The sequence below is a fragment of the Mustela nigripes genome, chromosome 8, assembly GCF_022355385.1.
Source record: "Mustela nigripes isolate SB6536 chromosome 8, MUSNIG.SB6536, whole genome shotgun sequence".
In the NCBI taxonomy this organism is placed as follows: Eukaryota; Metazoa; Chordata; class Mammalia; order Carnivora; family Mustelidae; genus Mustela; species Mustela nigripes.
Genome location: NC_081564.1, coordinates 39,885,770 through 39,907,126, shown reverse-complemented (window position 1 = coordinate 39,907,126; position 21,357 = coordinate 39,885,770). Strand labels below are relative to the sequence as shown.

General features: G+C 36.7%; 2 protein-coding genes across 5 annotated transcripts in view; one reads left to right on the top strand and one right to left on the bottom strand.

Annotated features, from left to right (window-relative positions):
- The window catches only part of METTL4 (methyltransferase 4, N6-adenosine), a 43,579-nt gene extending 28,631 nt beyond the window's left edge, over positions 1-14,948 (bottom strand). Inside the window, exons 1-4 of one of the 3 annotated variants that reach the window (XM_059410024.1) lie at positions 14,877-14,948; positions 13,389-13,466; positions 12,652-13,052; positions 10,298-10,360 (exon numbers count right to left, since the gene is read on the bottom strand). In XM_059410024.1, the coding sequence (XP_059266007.1) occupies positions 10,298-10,360; positions 12,652-13,044 (456 nt within the window). In that variant the 5' untranslated portion in view covers positions 13,045-13,052; positions 13,389-13,466; positions 14,877-14,948. The other 2 variants (XM_059410026.1, XM_059410023.1) reach the window with 2 other exon arrangements.
- Positions 14,949-15,041: 93 nt separating this feature from the next.
- Positions 15,042-21,357, top strand: part of NDC80 (NDC80 kinetochore complex component) — a 50,281-nt gene continuing 43,965 nt past the window's right edge. The window contains exons 1-6 of one of the 2 annotated variants that reach the window (XM_059410022.1): positions 15,042-15,147; positions 16,058-16,220; positions 16,613-16,722; positions 18,059-18,136; positions 20,577-20,700; positions 20,779-20,951. In XM_059410022.1, the coding sequence (XP_059266005.1) occupies positions 16,622-16,722; positions 18,059-18,136; positions 20,577-20,700; positions 20,779-20,951 (476 nt within the window). In that variant the 5' untranslated portion in view covers positions 15,042-15,147; positions 16,058-16,220; positions 16,613-16,621. The remainder of the gene's footprint in view (positions 15,148-16,057; positions 16,221-16,612; positions 16,723-18,058; positions 18,137-20,576; positions 20,701-20,778; positions 20,952-21,357) is intronic. The other variant, XM_059410021.1, reaches the window with a different exon arrangement.

Sequence of the window (21,357 nt, the reverse complement as noted above, 5' to 3'; positions counted from 1 at the left end):
GGGAATACAAAGCAGGGGGAGTGAGAGGGGGAGAAGCACGCTTTCCGCTGAGCAGGGAGCCTGATGTGGGACTCGATTCCAGAATCCTGAGATCATGACCTGAGCCAAAGGCTTAACGACTGAGCCACCCAGGAGTCCCAGATCAACCATTTTCAAAATAAATTTCTCCAAGAACAAATTTCAAGAATATTTATAGGAATATGAAAATATCTAGTACCTAAGAACTAAAATTGAAATGTTATACAAAAAAATTGAAAATTATCAGATATATAAAGAAGCAGGAAAATGCAACACATTACGGAGGAATAATCACTCAATAGAAACAAACAAGAATAACACAGATGAACAAACAGCAGAAAAGGCTGGGTAGGTTTACTTGCAGCCCATTAAAAGATTAGGAACAGGGAAGGCTGGGTGGCTCAGTAGGTTAAAGCCTCTGCCTTCGGCTCAGGTCATGATCTCAGGGTCGTGGGATCAAGCCCCGCATCCAGCTCTCTGCTCAGCAGAAAGCCTGCTTCCCCCTCTCTCTCTGCCCGTCTCTCTGCCTACTTCTGATCTCTGTCTGTCAAATAAATAAATAAAATCTTTAAAAAAAATTAGGAACAAAAGTAGAATATAATAAGGCACTTATCATAACCATATTCATATGTTCAAAAGATGTACAGAAAAAAATGAGAACGTTAAAGAGACACAAAAACTACTAAACAATATCAAGAGCTTCCACAGGGAAAAAACTGCATACCACAGGAATATTGCGGGTTGAGTTACAGACCACTGGAATGAAGCCAACTTATTGCAATAAAGTCAATCATCTCAAGCCAAGGTCTGTAAGCTGCAAAAGATTCACCTGTATTTTATAAATCAGACTATATATTCTTTTCTATAATCATTATCTTTTTTGTCCCCCTTGGTGCAGTCCTCAAAATATGCTATTTGGACTACCTCTGTTGGCATCACCTGGAAGTTGTTAAAAATAAAAATTCCTACTCCCATACAGGAGATAGTGGGGTTTTAGTTCCCGGCCACCACAATAAAGTAACTATAGCAATAAAGTGAGTCAAATTTATTTTTTGGATTTCAGTGCAAATAAAAGTTATATTTATACTGTTCAACAGCATTACAGCCTTAAAAACAATGTATATACCTTAACTTAAAAATACCTTATTGCTAAAAAATGCAAACTATCATCTGAAATTTCAGCAAGTAATATTCTTTTTGTGGGTGGAGAGTCTTGACTCCATGTTGATAGCTATTGACTCATTAGGGTGGTGGTTTTTGAAGGCTGAGGTATCCATGGCAATTTTTTAAAATAAGACTACAATGAAGTTTGCTGCATCAGTTGACTCTTCATGAATGCTCTTTGATAGCATTTTACCCACAGTAGAACTTCTTTTCAAATTGGGAGTCAATCCTCTCAAACCCTGTTGCTGCTTCGTCAGCTAAGTTTATGGAATATTCTAAGTCCTCTGTTGTCATTTCAACAATGTTCACAGCATCGTCACCAGGAGTACATTCAACCTGAAGGAACTGTTTTCTTTGTCCATCAGAACCAACCCCTTATCCACTAAAGCTCTGTCATGAGCTTGCAGCAATTTGGTCCCATCTTCAAGCTCCACTTGTAATTCTAGTTCTCTTGCTATTCCCACCACATCTGCAATGACTTCCTCCACGGAAATCTGGAACCCCTTGAAGTCTTCCCTTGGAGTTGGAATTAATTAGGAATTCCTCCACATTCCTGGTAATTTTGATATTTTGACCTCTTCCCATGAATCACGAATGTTCTTAATGGCATGTACAATAGTGAATCTTTTCCAGAAAACTTTTCATTGACTTTGTGGCCAGATGCATCAGAGGAATCACTGTCTGTGGAAGCTATAGCCCTATGAAATGTATTTCTTCAATAAGACTTGAGTCAAAATTACTCCTTGATCTGTGAGCTGCCAAATGGATTTTATGTTAGCAGGCATGAAAACAACATACATCCAAGAGCACATCTCTATCAGAACTCTTGGCTTACCAGGTGCATTATTAGTAAGTACCATTTTGAAAGGAATCTTTTCTTCTGAACAGTGGGTCTCAACAGTAGGTTTAAAAGATTCAGTAAGCCACGCTGTAAACAGATGTGCTGTAATCCAGGCTTCTTTCTTCCACTTAGAGAGCAAACACATAGTAAACAGCATAATTTTTTTTAAAGATGTATTTATTTATTTTCGACAAAGAGAGAGAGCATGAGCAGGAGGAGAGGTAGAGGGAAAGGGAGAATTTCCTCAAGCAGATGCCCTGCTAATCATGGAACCCATTGAACCTGATACAGGGCTTGATCCCAGGACCTGGAGATCATGACCCAAACTGAAATCAAGAGTCAGAGATTTAACCAACTGAGCCACCAGGTGCCCTAACTTAGCATAGTACTTAAGAGACTGAGGATCTTCAGAATGGTAAATGAGCATTGTCTTCAACTTAAAATCACCAGCATCAGTAGCCCCTAGCAAGAGAGCCAGCCTATTCTTTCAAACTGAAGTTAGACATTCTTCTAACTAGCTGTAAAATTCCTAGATGCCATCTTCTTCCAATAGAAGCCTGCCTCGTCTACCTTGAAAATCTGTTTAATGTAGCCACCTTCAATAATGGTCTTAGCTACATCATCTGAATCACTTGCTACAGCTTCTCCATCAGCACTTACTGCTTCACCTTGCACTCTGATGTTAGGGAGAGAGCTTCTTAAACCTCATAAACCAACCTCTACCAACTTCAAACTCTTCTACAACTTCCTCATACATCTTCTCAGCCTTCATAGAACTAAAAAGAGAGTTAGGGCCTTGCTCTGGATTAGGCTTTGGCTTAAGGGAATATTGTGGCTGGTCCAATTTTTTAACCAGACCATTCAAATTTTCTCCATATCAGCAATAAGGCTGATTTCACTTATCATTCATATGCTCACTGGTTTAGGACTTTACATTTCCTTCAAGAACTTTTGCTTTGCATTCACAATTTCACTAATACTTTGGTAAAAGGGACCTAGTTTTGGCATATCTCAGCTTTTGATCTGCCTTCTTCACTGAACTTAATCATTTCCAGCTTTTGATTTAAAGCATAAGACATGTTGGAGTTCCTGGGTGGCTCAGTTGGTTAAGCATGCAACTCTTTTTTTTTTTTTTAAAGATTTTATTTATTTATTTGACAGAGAGAGATTACATGTAGGCAGAGAGGCAGGCAGAGAGAGAGAGGAGGAAGCAGGCTCCCCGCTGAGCAGACAGCCCGATGCGGGACTCGATCCCAGGACCGTGAGATCATGACCTGAGCCGAAGGCAGCGGCTTAACCCACTGAGCCACCCAGGCGACCAAGCATGCAACTCTTGATTTCAGCTCAGGTCATCCCAGAATCATGAGATCAAGCCCCGAGTCATGTTCTGCACTGGCTGTGGAGCCTATTTAAGATTCTCTCTCTCTCCCTCTCCCTCTATCCTTCCCCTTCCCCACCCCACAGTCTCTTAAAAAAAAAAAGTGATCTCAGGGTCCTGAGATCGAGCCCCGCATTGGGCTCTCTGCTCAGCAGGGAGCCTGCTTCCCCCTCTCTCTGCCTACTTGTGATCTTTCTCTCTGTCAAATAAATAAATAAATAAAATCTTTAAAAAAAAATTAGGAGCATCTGGGTGGCTCAGTCAGTTAACCATCTGCCTTCAGCTCAGGTCATGATCCCAGGGTTCTGAGATTAGAGCTCCACATCAGGCTCCCTCCCCTTTGTCCCTTCCCTGGCTTGTGCTCTCTTTCTCTCTCACTTTCTCTCTCTCAAAGAAATAAAACCTTTTCTTTTTAAGTTTTTATTTACTTATTTGACAGAGAGAGAGAGATTGCAAGTAGGCAGAAAGGCAGGCAGAGAGAGGGGGAAAGTAGACTCTCTGCTCAATCCCAGGACCCTGAGATCATGACCTGAACCGAAGGCAGAGGCTTAACCCATGGAGCCAACCAGGCGCCCCAAATAAAATCTTTAAAAAAAAAATTTAAAGTCCGAGACACCCAACTCTTCCTTTCACTTGAACACTTGGAGGCAATTGCACGGTTATTAATTTGACTAATTTCAAGACTGCTGTATCTCTGGCAATAGGGAGGCCCAAGAAGAGGGAGAGAGACTGGGGAATGGCTGGTTGGTGGAGGAGTGAGAGCACACAACATTTATCAGTTAAGTTTGCCATCTTATATGTGTGCAGCTTGTGGTACCCCAAAACAATCACAAAAGTAATATCAAAGATCACTCATCACAGATCACCATGATAAATGTTATATAAAAAAGTTTAAAATACTGCAAGAACTATCTAAATGTGACACAGAGAAACAAAGTAAGCAAATGCTGTTGGAAGAACGGCACTGACAGACTTGCTCAATGCAGGGTGGCCGCAGATTTTCATTTTTCAAGAAGTGTGATATCTGCAAAGTACAATAAAGCAAAGAGCAATAAAACAAGGTATGCCTGTTCAATGCAAAAAGGAAATATATACTAGATTCCATTAACAGCAGGTACTGAAGAAGAAAAGATTACTGTACTTGAAAACAACACAATAGAAGTATCCAAAAAGAAGATGACAGAAAAAATATTTGAGGAGGAAATGGCCAAAAAAATTTCCAAATCTGCTGAAACTATTAATTTATAGATTCAAAGTTCAACAGAGGAGGTGGGGAAAACTGCATTAAGGACCATCATAATCAGGTTGCTAAAAATCAATGATAAAGAAAAAAATATTCAAAGCAGCAAAAGATTTCTACTTTCAATTAAGATAAAGTCTCAGGAACAACAGCTTTCAAGACACAGGACATCAGGCAATAAAGACAATGAAAGAAATCATAGGTAAGCCCTATGAGTGCCCCCAGCTAACTGCCTGGGAAGTTTCTAGGTCAAAAGAAAGAAGAATCTGGACAGAGCCTAGGAAAAATCCAGAGCTGAGTAGAAAAAGCAGAGAATACAGGAAGGTCAAGACAAGAATTCATAGGACAGGGTACCGGATAGGAAAGAGCTACAAGAGAGAACTATATAGATCCATAGATAGTCACACTGGAAAAATTCCCCTAAGTACTAATGTGCTTAAGTGTATGAGGGAATTATACAAGGCCAGGAAAAGAAACATCCAAAGGACAGAAGAAATAGTGCCAGGAGTTCCCACAGGGCCAAGAATGGTGCCTATTTCCAATATTCAGACTGAGAATAAAAACAAAATTCACCAGGCGAATGGGAGACAATAAACCATGCATCTTTGACAGAGGAGAGGCACTGACAGCTGGTCATTTGGAATATACACTACAAACACAAGGATGGTTACACATGAAGAAAAATCAAAGGGAAATATTAGTAGAAAAATCACCTATTCAATCTCCACAGATGCTTAAAAAACATTTCATAAAATTCAATAACCATGTTTGATAATAACAGTAAATAAGAACAGATGGAGGGGTGCCTGGGTGGTTCAGTCAGTTAAGCACCTGTCCTTGGCTCAGGTCATGGCTCCAGGCTCCTGGGATTGAACCCGCATCAGGCTCCCTCTCCCTCTACCCTTTCCTCCTTATCCGCTCCCCCCACCCTGCGCCACGCTCATTCTCTCACACTCTACCAAATAAATCAGTAAAATCTTAAAAAAAAAAAAAGTAATGGGGCACCTGGGTGGCTCAGAGGGTTAAGCCTCTACCTTCAGCTCAGGTCATGCTCTCAGGGTCCTGGGATCAAGCCCCACGTTGGGCTCTCTGCTCAGCGGGTAGCCTGCTTCCCCCTCTCTCTCTGCCTGCCTCTCTGCCTACTTGTGATCTCTGTCAAATAAATAAATAAAATCTTTAAAAAAAAAAAAGTAACAAAAAAGAATAAATGGAAACCTCCTTAACATGCTATTTGCTGGTAAGTCCAAAAGCCAGTATTATGCTTAATAATGAAATCATCACCACTGAGTCAGGAATAAGACAAAGATAAATACTGTCATATCTATGATTGAATATTGTATTGTATTGTATTGTATTGTATTGTATTTTCTAGCCTATACATTTACAAACAAGAAATAAATGAGATAAAATAATTAGAAAGCTGTAATTAAAAGTTCTACTATTTTCAGAAGTTATAAGTATTATCTCAAAAACCCAGAGATTAAAAGAAAAAAAAAACCTACAGCAACTTAAGAAACTGGCAAGACTTTTATAAAGAAAACCTTATAAAATGACAACAGAAACTGAAACAAATGGAAAGACATATCTGTGTTATTAACATCTTAAAGATGTCAGTAGGCCCTAATCTAATCTATAAATTTAACTTGATACCATAAAAATTCTAATTGCTTCTTTTTCTAACCAGAATTAAATTGATCTTAATGGGAAATTCATATGGGAAAATAAACAAACAAAACAAAAACTCTGTAAAAGAGAAATATGGATAAAGGGGGGGATGAGCATACCAAATATTAAAACATACTCATGTTATAAAACCTGAAAAGAGACTGGAGGATAGAAAAATAAAGACAAAATCAAGAAACAAACTCATATACATATGTGTATGTGCTACTACACTTTATACCACAATGAAATCTCAATGAATCAAAGATATAAATATGAAATGAAATAATATTCTAGGAAAAAACATGGGAAAATTCTTTCATTTTACCCCCCATGGGAAAATTATTTTAAAGCCTTGAAGAAAAATACCTTTTTAAATATGACTCAAAAATCCAGAAGTCATGAAAGAAAAAAAAATGTATAAATTCAACTAAATAAAAATACAAAACTGTGTATATGGTTAAAAAAATCATAATTAAAATCAAAATGACAAAATGGTAAAAATATATTAGCAATTTATATCATAGGCAAAGTACTAGTTTCCCTAACATATAAAGAGCACCTATAAATTAAGGACACAGTATTTGAATACACAAAAGAAACAAACAGTTCACATTAAAAAAATACAAATGGTTTTTAAATATATGTAAAAATACTTAACCACACTAAGGGAATGCAAATTAAAATCATACTGAAATATTATTTTTTACCTATCAAACTGGCAAGTATCAAAAACAATACAGCACACACTGTAAGGATGTGAGAAAAAAGGCAAAATTATACATTTCTGGTTTGCTAATAAGATGATAAAACCTCCATAGTAGCAATTTGAAAATATTTATCAAAAGGTTCAAACCTCTGACCCAACAACTTAATTGCTTGAAATGTACCCTGCAGATACACACATATTTATGTATATAGCATGTGTATAATGTACCTAAATGTCAACAGTTAAAGACTAAGAAAAGTACAAAAGACAAGTGACATAAACCAATTTGTAAAGTATGTCTATCTGAAGGGAAAAAAGCAAGAAAAAATTGTATCAAGTATGCTACCACCTAAATAAAAAAGGAGAAGGGGAATATATGCACAAATTGTATTTCATGTATGAACGCGACCACCACTGGACAAATACATTGAGAGGAAAAAGCAGGTGACTGAGGAATAGGGATTAGAGAAAGACCTACTATACACTCTTTGTAAATTTTGAACTTTACCAAATGAATGCATTTTCTATCTAAAAATGAAGTTAATATTAAATAAATTAAATAACATGTAAATCTGATCATGTCACCTGCTTTCAACAGCTTCCCACCACCCTTAATTCTAAATGTCTTAAGATGGTCTTGTAAAATCTCACATGACCTGTGACTTCTTATTCCCCCAGTTTCATCTCTAACCACCCTCTCCACATTCCACAGCCCAGCTACCAGAGCCTTTTTCAGTTTCTTAAATAAGCTTGATAACCATCTTGTTTTTAAACTTTAGCAAAATGCTATTCTTCAGGGCTCCTGGGTGGCTCAGAGATTTAAGCCTCTGCCTTCAGCTCAGGTCATGCTCTCAGGGTCCTGAGATGCAGCCCGCATCAGGCTCTCTGTTCAGCAGGGAGCCTGCTTCCCCCTCTCTCTCTGCCTGCCTCTCTGCCTACTTGTGATCTCTCTCTGTCAAATAAATAAAATCTTTTTTAAAAAATGCTATTCTTCTCAAAGAACCACTCTTCATTACTCTTCATCATCCTCTTCATATGACTAAGCCTACTACAAAGACTCAACTTAAACAAAATTAGTGCCTCCATAAAGCTTTCCTTGACACCCCATCCTTAGGTCTAAGTTGGACACCCACCTCTGTGCTCTCACTGTATCCTAGACTTGTCCTAAATAGTGCTTTTTATGATATACAGTAGTTTAGTTTAATCATCTGTGTCCCTCAAGAACCTAAGTGCTAAAACAGAAGCACTGTATTTATCTGTATTTCTATTGAAGTCCCAGGAATAACTCTGTCTGCCGTACAGCTGGCACATAATGAATATTTATAAGTGAACTGAATTAATGCACTTACTGAGTGAGGGAATAAATGTATAAATGAATTAGATAAGAAGAAAGGGAGGGGCACAGAAAGATTCATTCAGTAAAGAAAATAAGACAAGTTCTATTACAGGCTTTTCCTTAATATATGTTCCTTAAAGTCATCTACATATCTTATCTATTAACAGTCCTCGTACCAACTTCAAACATTCCATTGCTGCCAATAGGCTCTAATCCCTATAAAATTGTTAATTGACAATAAAATGGCCATATACTTTTATTCCAATTTGCTACTGAAGCTAAAAGAGTTCTAAATTTGATTTTATAAATATTCTGTTCTATGATTGAAGGGTTTGATTCTATTCTGTAGCACATGAATGTTTCCCAATTTATAGTTATCATTTATAGTCAAAAGTATTTAGTGATCTGAATACATATATGAATTCAAGAAATTCTATTCTCTAATTTCATTTAACATCTTAAAATTATTAATCTTTCTTATATCAGACCCTGGATTTTTACATACTTCTGCAGTTTAATCTTGCAAGTGACATTTCCAGGCAATAGAAATACTTTGAAAATTAACAAACTACAGCAAACTTTTGGTATTGAAAGATTTAGCACTTGTGTATTCAGCTATCCTCAATACACATAAAATCCAATGTATTAATGAAAACCACAATGAGATATCACTCTACACCTCTTAGGATGGCTTTTACTTTTGAAAAGGTAAACAGAAAATTACAAGTATTAGAATGTGCAGGAACTGGAACCCTTGTGCACTGCTGGTAGGAATATAAAATGATGCAACTGCTGTGGAAAAGAGTTTGGCAGTTCCTCAAAAAGTTAAACATAAAGTTACTATGTGATCCAGCAATTCTCATCTAGGTATATACCGAAAATAATTGAAAGCAAGACTTAAACAGATACTTATACACCAAATATTCATAGCAGCATTATTCACAACAGCCAAAAGATGGAAAGAACCCAAATGTCCATGAACAAATGAATGGATTAAAAAAAATGAAGTGCAGATATACAATGAAATACTACTCAGTCTTAAAAAAGAATGAAATTCTGATACTGGAATGAACCTTGACGACATTATGCTAAGTGAAATAAATTAGAAACAAAAGGATAAATATATGATTCCACTTATACACCTATAATAGGCAAATGCAAAATACAGAAAGTAGAATAGACGTTACTAAGGGCTGTGGGAAGAGGAAAATGGGGAGCTATTTAACTAGCATAGATTCTATGTGAGATGATAAAAAAGTTCTGGAGATGGCTGCACGGTGATTATGGCTCAATATTGTGAATGTACTTAATGCCACTGAATTATACATCTAAAAATGGTAAAACAGGGTTGCCTGGGTGGCTCAGTCAGTTAAAAATGGTAAAACAGCAGATTTTATTATGTACATCTTCCTACACAAAAGAGAAAAAATCTTAGGTCCTATCATCAAATTAACTCAACATGTCCAAGACTGCATTTACTATCATCCCTCCTAAGCCAAATTCCAACCCCAATTTTCCCATTTCAATCAAGAGAGTTAAAGCTTAAATTACTAGAGTACCCTCTGTTTCCTCTCATTTCTTTACTAGGTCCCCTTTATCGTTATGCTCTAAAAATACATCCTTCACATCGTTCATGATTTCTTCTGCAACTATCTTATTGAGTCATCTTACCTACGGACAAGAGACTTTAAAACTTATCAAATTTCTAAACTTAACCAATATAGAATAAGTTTACTTGTGTTAAATAGTAAAACTAATAGAAGTATATAAAATTTTAAGAAAAATTGAACTCTTTATTACTATAAAAGTAAAAATAAATCACTCCACTATTAAATTCTAACTTTGATCAAAATAACTGCTTAATTTTTAAGAACATCCTTATTTATATTGGTTATTTATACTACTTCACATTAATCTTCCAATGTCATCAATGAATATTTCACACCTACCTTTGTATGATATTCCATAGCATCCAATTCACCTTGATTGAAAACGACACATCTTTTACGCTTCTAAATAGTAAATTACAGAGACAAAATTATGTTGTCATCTATCGCAATATTGATATTTTGAAATATATTAGTATTTCTCTGTTATCACATTTTCCATAGTGTGTATCTTAGTCTTGAAGAAGTTAATCAACAAGGAAGGTCAAAATCAGTGAAAAGAGTATAGACTAAGGAAATAAGCTTTCCCAAATAGAAAAATTACTATGTATTGTTATTATTAATTATTATTATTGTTATTACTACAAATTTAATGAATGATATAAGGTCACCTAACCTGTATCTGCTATGGTACAATGATAAAATGTAGCACAGACATCCATGAACACAAGAAAACTGTGACACTGTATAATATTCCTAGTGTCATCTATCAGTTGATATATATCACACAATTCTCAACTTCATTTATGAGGAAGAGAACTATTCATATACTATCATTTTAAAAATCCCTTGAATTTTCAATAGCTCTTTATGACTGATCTGAGGGCTAGGTATAAATCAGCTATACTAACACCATTCTGTGTCTAACAACTCCACAGAAAAGAACATGTAAGACAGTGCAAAATAGAGCAGGGACTTTATACCTCTTATTGCTGAAACATGAGTGCATACACGGTAGCATAATCCCAGCAGGCTAACAATAAATGTTTCCTGGCTGAATAAATAAATGGACTGAAAACTAAGCTAATTGAACAGTTTGCCTTAGCATATCAGAATTAAGGTAAGTTTTTGTGAAGATATTAATTACATACACGCATCTATATTTTTCCATATTAAAATGAGAAATTTATCCAACATAATAGTGAAAACATTAAAAGATGCCCATACTTAGTGAAGTGCAAATGCTTATTATTTTCCTCTATTAGTAATAGTATTGATAATCCATGTAATATTTCACTGAAATCTCAGACATTATATATTCTTTCCTATGCCTGACACACAGCAAATGGTCAATAAATATTTGTCCAAAGGAAAAGAAAGATGGAAGAAATTACAAGAATATTAAAAGTCCTACTTCAGGAAACAAGAACAATATAATAAATTACCCCTATTACTTTCCTTATTCTAATTCTCAACATGCTTTCTTATTTAATATCTTTCTTCACGGATCTCAGTTATAAGATCCATGAAGGTACTAACTTTGTTTATCTTGTTTCATCCCTGTATGTACAACAGCACACAGAAAGATCTCAAATATCTGTGTGTGAGTAATAAAGTTACTCCTACTCTATCAAAGAAAATGTTCATATAATCTGAAATGGACTTTGTATAATCACTTCTGAACTCTTCAGAAACATAAAAATTATTAAAGCATAATTAATTTGATCTTGAGTATAGCATTCTTGAAACTTCACCAAAAGACTGCAACAGTGTATATACAAATACATATGCTTTAAGAACATACACAATTTCCTATAGTAGCTTTCTACTTTTATTATTAAAAACTTTATGAAATATCACCCTTCCTGCAAACTTCATTATATGAACTTATCCCCAATGGACAGGTCTCTAAGAATCTCCCAAAATCCATAAACTGCTTTGGGATTTTTCAGACAAAGCAGCACACTGTTGAACAAAAACAGCTCTAAAAATATGCAATTAATACAAATGACTAGCAGAAAGGGCTTTTTGTTTTTGTTGGTTTGTTTAATTTACAGAGCATTCACCTTTGAGCAAACTTTGCTTACTTTTGAAATATGCAAATTTGGTCTTCTAAGAATGGTAGAACATTAGGAAAGAGTTAAAAATTACATTGCCTTGGGGCGCCTGAGTGGCTCAGTGGGTTAAAGCCTCTGCCTTCAGCTCAGATCATGATCCCAGAGTCCCAGGATTGAGCCCTGCATTGGGCTCTCTGCTCAGCGGGGAGCCTGCTTCTCCCTCTCTCTGTCTCTGCCTGCCTCTCTGCTTGTGATCTCTCTCTCTGTGTCAAATAAATAAGTAAATAAAGGTTTTAAAAAATTACATTGGCTAGGGGTGCCTGGGCGGCTCAGTGGGTTAAAGCCTCTGCCTTCGGCTCAGGTCATGATCTGGGATCGAGCCCCACATCGGGCTCCCTGCTCAGCAGGGAGCCTGCTTCCTCCTCTCTCTCTCTGCCTGCCTCTCTGCCTACTTGTGATCTCTCTCTGTCAAATAAATAAATAAGATCTTTAAAAAAAAATTATATTGGCTATAACTAAAGCCTTCCTATGCTTTACGGTTTTTTAGACTTAGTAAGTTGTAAGATATTTAAGATATTGGAATAATAAACTTCTTCTGCATGTTCTATAGAAAAATAAAAATGTATTAAAACTTTCTACCTTCCCAATAGAAATGCAGTTTTCTTCTTTAACACCATCCATTGGATCTTCCTTTTCATTCCTTTGTCGGCATTCTTTGTGAACAGTTGGGGTTATATAAGGTTTGGTGACATTAAATAGCTCAGATCGAAAAACATATCTCTGTATGACGATTTTACAATTTCCTCTGGCATCATTATCTGGTTTAGTGGTAAAGTCAAAAGCACTAAATGTAGCAGAGGCTCCCAAAGACATCAAAGAATCCTTTTGAAGAGGATCAAAGTGGGCAGATGAAGTCGGTTCATTTTTACTGCAACAAGGCTCATGATGTTGGTGAAGATGGTAGTTTATGTTGTTAACGAAAGAAAGGTGATCTAATAACCATCCTGAAGAGAGCTGATGCACCACTGACATTCTCTTCTCTTAAAAAAGAAAGGGAAAAAAAAAACAACTCTGGAAATGAGGGTCTAGATGTAAAACCCGATTTTCCAGATTAACTTCTTAAATGTCCTGCATTTCAATAAAAATATACTTCACATACACAGGTAATTTCATGCGCATGTACATAAACTTAACATATACACAAAAGAGAATTTGAGAGTCATGATATGTTAAGGAAAATGTAATGTTTTAATATAAACTTTTAATTACAGGGTTGATAATTCAAACTTTTCAGCCAATTTAGCAAAAGAGCATTAAAACATGATCTTATTTCTGGGATCCCAACTGAATCCTCCTGGGCCCTCCATACAACCTACTGTTCGTCTTTGAATCCAGCCACTAAGTCCACATCCTCCAAGTCACGAAGTCACTCAATTCTTAAAGATGAGAGTGTTCTGTCAAAGCAAAGAATACTACATTACCTATGTGAATTCACCCTTTTTAATGAGATAAACCTAGAGAGGTCACATAATTTCCAGAGGAGTTGTTAGCAGATCAGTCCTTGTTTTTTCAAAGCACATTTGCCATAACAAGCCAGCCCATCAACACTGCCACACTTAACCACTGCTACCATAAGAGTGTGAAAAACAAAATGAAAGACTGGTCTAGGCAGAGCACAAGGCAATTTTAACAGATATCAGAAGTACCAAACCCTAACAAAATTGCAAGGTTATTGGTTCTGAGCAGTCCTCCTTCAGCAACTATGTTTTTTCAAAACCTCCTTTTTACAAAAAAAAAGGGGGGGGGGCGGGGATAAAGTTCTGGGTATTGCCTTCTAAATGTAGTATAATGAAGAACTTAAGAGGAGGATAGAATAAGTGTTTTAACACTACAGCTAGTAAGAGAGCATTTAGATCCAAACTTCTAACTCCATGTAGTGTCCGCAGTGTGACCATGGACAAGTTATTTAATCTCACTGAGTCTCAAATTCATCCATTTTTTATGATATCTCAGAAGGCAATTTAGAGAACTAAATGAGATAATCTTAAGTGCTGCCCAGTGTCTGACACACAGCAACTGCTCAAACAAATGCTATTAGTGATGGTAATCCTGGTATTGGTCCTCCCTTCAGAGTCACCACTTGCGGTTACATAATGGCTAATGAGAGCAAGAAATTTAGTCAAGAAGACTGAAACTCAGAAAAGATGACATGCCCAATATTACAATTCGTTAACCGCAAATCTGCTCCAAGAATCAGTATGCAGACTTTGGCTCAAAGCTTTTCTCCCAAAGCCACCACTCTCCGGGTATTGGGCAGTACACGTCTCTGAGTTTAAACTCAGGGAAGCAGGGAAGTTCTGTTTTAACAAAGTACACTACGGTGCTTAAATCCTTTCTCTTCTACCTCTCCCCCTCACAACCAAACCCACCTTCTACCCTCTAGGGTTCCTCGTAGCTGTAGTCTCTGGCCACCACTAGAGGACCGTGAAACCCTGGCGAGCAAACTGCGAACCCGATCCTTAGCGGCCGCGGCGCCACACTAGATCCTGGAAGCCGGTGACACCCACCCTCAACAGTCCCCATCTCCTACCTCACCGCATCCCCTGTCAGAAAAACTGCACGACGTCTCCCAGACTTGCATCAGGAAAGAAGCAACCCTCTAAGGAGTGGTCATGAAAGACGCTACTTTCATAGCAAAGAAATTTTTCTACGAGTCAACGGGCGCTGCCATGTTGCTGTACGGAAAAAGCGTTTCCAGGGCGATTTGGAGCTCTCCACCCGCTCCTCAGAGACCTAGAGCGCCCAGGTCTTCAGCGCTAATTTTAGAAATCGGACCAGACTTTGTAGGGGACGCTTGCACTTACTAGAGACGCCAGTGTGCTGACCAGTGTGCTGACCGAGGCGGCAGGCGGCCAGCAATACGCACAATTCCCGCGACGAGGAGAGGCGCGGAAGAGTTGTGCACGCGTTCGACGTACGTGTTGACGTAGACGCTGGCGGAGATTTTAAAATTCGAACTGCGACGGCGGGTGGAGGGAGGAGTTGGTTGTTTCCGCGGCTGCTGTCCTGCCCGGTGAATAGTTGCACAGGTTACAGGAATTCGGTCCCTGGGTTGAGTCACGAAACTGGAAGAAGGTAATTAATGACTTTGAGTTAATTTTATGCCGTCAGAACTGTTCTAAGGGAGAAAGCGATGGCGCTAACAGCTTAGATTTAGAGGCCCTGAGGAGCAACGTTTTGGTGGCTGCCATTGTGAGAAGCCTCCTCCGGGCCGAGTCTGTACGGGGAGCAAGTTTCCCGGAGTCCAATAAATTTCAACTGACAGTGACTTCCAGGGGAGAAGAGGGAGACCTAAGGGCACTCTGGTGGGGAGCAGAGAGTCTGGAGGGAGGAAAGGGGAAGAACTGATGGGAGCAGGGAGAGGAGGGACCAAGATGAAGAACTGTTTGAGATCCTAGTGTAACGTCCTAGTGGGTGTGTAGGGAAATCTTAATCTTAAATTACATTTTAAGTGAAGATTTGGAATGTACATGTAGGTGAGTGGGAAATTTGAAAGCATAGCAGAAACGTATAAAGATGTGAAAGAAATAGGTGGCTGAACAAGATGGAAAGAATGTGATCAGTTTAAAAAACAAAGGAGAGCCTAGAGAAGTGACAGGAAACCCACAAATGTCCACAGGGCTGGAAATCAAGACAGGACCTGAGAAATCTAGGTGTATAGTGTCTAATGCCACAGAGATGAGGTAGGACCAAAAGATTTGCAGTCATGAGAATTCTAGGAGACAACTGCTTCAGTAGAGATGAAAGAAATGTTAATTTTCTGAGAAATAAGAAGACCATTTTGTGGACCAGATAATTGATCCTTGTTGGAAGGGAGATTGAAGTAAGAGGGGCACTAATTAAATATAAATAGGAAACAGTGGATTAAAGACAGAGCAAGAGAGATGGACATTAGGAAAAGAAAACAACAGCTGTATTCTCTAAGACCAAAGTAAAGGAAACATCTTTTTTTTTTTTTTAAGATTTTATTTTTTTTATTTGACAGACAGAGATCACAAGTAGACTGAGAGGCAGGAGGAAGCAGGCTCCCCGCTGAGCAGAGAGCCCGATGTGGGGCTCCATCCCAGGACCCTGAGATCATGACCTGAGCCGAAGGCAGAGGCTTTAACCTACTGAGCCACCCAGGCGCCCCAAGGAAACATCTTGAGGTAGTTCTTGTCAGGTAGCCTCTGACTTTCCCAGTGAAAAGACGCAGCCAACAGCAATAAGGTGATCTGGGTTAGGCTTCAGGGCTTTAATTACCATGGATGTGTCAAGGCAGGAATTAAACCTTATTTATCAGTTGCCTTGCACACTCGGGTGTACATGGTAGGCAGTTAGTAAATATTCGTGTGTGTTGAATATTTTTAAAAGAAGTTAAATACACATTCCCTGCAAATGAGGGCTTCACGTTATATGAACAAGAGGGCCCAGGGAAAGATTATCTTGAAGAAACAATGCTCGGTTGCTTTCTGTTTGGAGATGAAGATAACAGCTGGTGTTTACTGAAGCATCTGTATCTGGAAAGATTTTTTAATACTGAATTCATTCATGAATGCAGGTGGTAAGCATGAAGCGCAGTTCAGTTTCCACCGGTGGTGCTGGCCGACTCTCCATGCAGGAGTTAAGGTCTCAGGATCTCAATAAACAAGGCCTCCATACCCCACAAACGTAAGTCCTCGTGCCTGTCTTGGACAAAAAAATCTGTGAAGATGATTAATATAAAAGTTTACTATGATGTTCTGATGAATCTTGTTTGTTCACATTGGTACCTAATTTGGGTTAATGAAAGCTAAAAATTGGCATATTATTAATTGTGTTTTATCTCATTTGTTCCTTAAATTTCCAAAGCTACAACCTTTGCCCAGCAACTCCTAAAAAGGACTGTTAATTCCCTTTCAGCATTTTTTCTTCTTTTCCTCCTTTATTCTAGACCTGCTTAATTCAAGCTTATTGCTAGAACTTTGAATTTACTGAAGTATATCCAACTTTACCAGAGTTATGACTTATTTGCTTGATGATAAGCTGTGGTTTAGAAGAGCCTACAGAACCACCTCTCCAAACTGTTTTCTTAGTATTCACTGGAAAATGGTATATAATTATACTATCATAAACAAGTTTTTCTCTTTAAGTTTGTTCTAATTAAAAGAAGGCTGTTTGTAAGCCACTGAGGGCTTTATCAACCCTGTGATACCAAGATACAAGTTACTTGCTAACTCTACTTAAATTACTTAGGTTTACATTGTATAAGCCTCAGCTACTTTTAGAAATTTGAATTATTTGTATCTTTAACTTCTGAAATCAGAAATTTTTTGTATTATTACACATTACGTACACTTAAAGATTTATGCCTGGAATTATATTGAAAACTAAACAGCTGTCACTGGTAATGTTTTGGGTTTGTTATTTACATAATGTATGTTCTTAGGTGTAGCTGCATTCTGATACAATAGGCCTTACAAGAAAAATGTTAAATGTAGCTATCATCCTATATGATTGAAGATACCCATTTTTAAATTCTTTTCTTTAAGGTTATCCATAAATGTACATACGTTAAAATGATTGAAATGAGAATATAGATAATGGTTTTTTCTACTTTCTTCTTAACATTTTAGCATTAGTACTTGTGCATGTTATTAGCCTATACCATTTTTAACAGCTATGATTGCTACTAAAAATTTTCATGATTCTGGGCCCCTGGGTGGCTCAGTCATTAAGTGTCTGCCTTCATCTCAGGTCATGATCCCAGGATCGAGCCCCACATTGGGCTCCTTGCTCTGTGGGAAGCCTGCTTCTCCCTCTGCTACTCCCCCTGTTTGTGTTCTCTCTTTTGCTATGTCTCTCTGTCAAATAAATAAAATCTTAAAAAATATATTTCTTTCATGATTCTGGATTATTTTTATACGTAACAGAAAAGAGGTGCTAGTTCCAACGTATTTCCAAAAATTTCTTAAACTAATTTTTTTATATTTATTTTTTAAAGTTTGTCTTTTTCATTTTGTTAAAGCAAAGAGAAACCAACCTTTGGAAAGTTGAATATAAACAAACCCACATCTGAAAGAAAAGTCTCTGTGTTTGGTAAAAGGTAATGATATTTTTTATTAGTTTTAATGAAGGGATTCTAAAAGAAATTGGATGGCATGATCTCTTACAAAAGAAAGTTATAAGCTAGCTTTTTTCCGTTTTAAATGATGAAATGGTTATATCTGTTTTAGATAGTGCTAATAGATCTATCAGCACATTCAGACCACTATTTCATGTTATAAGTGAAGAGATTAAAAATTCTATACCTAGCTTTCAGATAGTATGGAATCATAGCATTTTTAAATTTGGGGGAACCATCATCTAGTTCAACATTTTAGGCCCAGGCTTTTTTATACTCTTAAATATTAAGATCCCAAAGAGCTTTTTATTTTATGGGCTGTATTCATGGATATTAATCATATTAGATATTAAAACTGAAAAGTTTTTAATTATGCATTCATTGAATGTAAAATAATAATAACCCCTTACATGTTAACAAAAATACCACAAGTATATATTTTTTTTCCAAATACAAAACTATTTCAGTAAGAAAAGTGATGTTGTTTTACATCTTTGCAAATCTCTTTAATGTCTGGCTAAATAGAAGATCGCTAGCTTCTCATATCAGCTTCCACATTGTTAAAATATCATACATCATAATAGCCAACCTCTGAAAAACTCCAGAGTACACTCATGAGAAAATGAGAATGAAAGGGGCAAGTACTATTTTAGTTTTTCAGTATGAAAATAGCTTTGACTTCTCAGATCTCCGAGATCACACTTTGAGAACCACTGGTTAGTGTAGATCAGTGGTTGCCTATGCTGAAGGTAGGGCAAATCTTGATTGTTAAAGAGTAAAAAAACTTTTGCAGTGATGAAAATGTTCAATATCTTCATATCTTCATTGTGGCAGAGATTACATGTGTGTATATGTTGTCAAACCTCATCATACTGGACACTTTAAACAAATACATTTTACTCTAAGCAAATTACAACTCAGTAAAATTGATCAATTTTTTAAGAAATGATAAACCCCCAAACTGAAAAAATAATCTGTTCTTTTATCTCACCAAAACCAAATATAACTGTTTTAAGGCAAACCTGTTCAGTTGTTTTGAAATTATTCAGAGATGAAATGTTTGTTACATTACAAAAGTCTTTGCCTTTAAACCAAATTAAGCTTTTTCTGGTATTCATTCCTGCTGATGAAGAATCTTAAGACATTTTTGTATTGTAACTTTTCCCTCAGTGGTGAACCTCAGAGATAATGGTAATTATTATAAAAATCTAACATTTTCTGAGCCAGACATTGTTTTAAGTATTTTGTCTGTACTTACTCTTTTAATCAATCCTCAGAACTGCCCTGTGAATAGACACTGTTATTGTATCCATTTTACAGAAAAGAAAATTGAAGCACAGAGAGATTAAGTAATTTATTTAGGGTCATACAACTAGAAACAAGAGAAAGAATTTGAAACCACAAACTCTGGTTCTAGGCCTTGTGCTCTTAAGCTATAAATTGAATGATACAGTATTTTGATCGGTTAGGGTATTCTCTTTTAACTTAAAAAGATGTCTAATAGTGCAGTTTTGTGTAGAGTAACAGCTGAGTCTATACATGTACTCCTTTTAGTAAAAAGAAAAAAAAATAAGTAATAACAGTATGTAGAAAAGTGGTTCTCAAATTAGCAAATTCTCAGGGGAAAAAATAGCTAATCTGGGCTGTGGAATGAGAGGGCCCAAGCTAAAGAACTTTTAGAGCTTTGGCAGGAGAGAAGTTGAAAGCAGTAAGCAAACCTGCAGGGAGAAATAGATCTCTGATGAACAGAGTTCAAATATTACACCAATGTTCATTGCATCTCAGTTTTGTGGCATATGTTCAATAAAGAAAATTATTATTCTAAGGGTATTTAATAAGCTACAGTTAGCCAAATCAGGCTACAAAGTTAGGCAAAAGGAACCATTATAAAAATATAAAGTTTTGTTTTGTGGGGAAGGCTTAGAATGGAACATATATGTTGCATCCGTTAATGACTAAAAAGTTGCACCATGTAAATTTATGGTAAATAACAATCAGATACATAGTATTGCATGACACAAAAATATTCAAGAGAAAAAGCATACACCACCTATTTTAACATCTCAAAAGCAATTTTCCCACAAGAAATGATGTCAAATGAAGGGGTTAAGAGTGAAGGAGCAATCGTAAAAGGATGGCGAAAGGACTTGGGTTACTGAATAAACTTGGAGAATGGTTTTACAGAAGATCTAGTGGACTCAAAATGCACATTCTTAGGTGATGGTGTTAGGAATGCAAAGTACCACAGTGCATTTTTCTTCCCATCTCATTTTATACTTATCATGATTTGCCCTTTTTCTCTGCTTTGAATAAAAGAATTGAACTTTGATGTTGTTGCTGCTAGGAAAATACAAGATCACCTGAAATAATTTAGACTTGACCACTGCCAGAAATACTTTTGACTGGCTCTTTATGTTTCCAGAACTAGTGGACATGGATCCCGGAATAGTCAATTTGGTATATTTTCCAGTTCTGAAAAAATCAAGGACCCACGACCACTTAATGACAAAGCATTCATTCAGCAGTGTATTCGACAACTCTGTGAGGTATTTTATATTCTCTTAAGTATTTCCCAATAATTTTTCTATTATAAAGTGTTTGATGTTTCATAAAAATTTTTGTAGTTTCTTACAGAAAATGGTTATGCATATAGCGTATCCATGAAATCTCTACAAGCTCCTTCTGTTAAAGACTTCCTAAAGATCTTCACTTTTCTTTATGGCTTCCTGTGCCCTTCATATGAACTTCCTGACACAAAGTTTGAAGAAGAGGTTCCAAGAATCTTTAAAGATCTTGGGTTTGTATGTTATATTTATTAGCCTAGAGAGATTGTTGAAACACAAAGAAGAATCAGAGTCAATTAATTTGTAAAGATTCTGAGTTAGAAAAATCCTGTATTTAAGATCACTGTGAGCAGTATATCTTAGGATAAATTTAAAAGGCAAGAAAAACCACTGTTTGAAGGTTATTGCAAAACTGTAGAAGATAGTTCATAAGGCCTTCCAAATACTGAGATGACGAGGAATAGATAGGATGGGCTGGATACCACAGATTTTATAGAAGCAAAAAAGACAGGATAGGAGGCCTGGAGAAAATGGGGTGGGTAAAGTCGAGAATCACTATGTAGAGTAAACATGGGAAGGAATGGATTTGAAGATGAAGAGTATACACATGTAGCTTATTTGGAGTACATTGAATTTGAG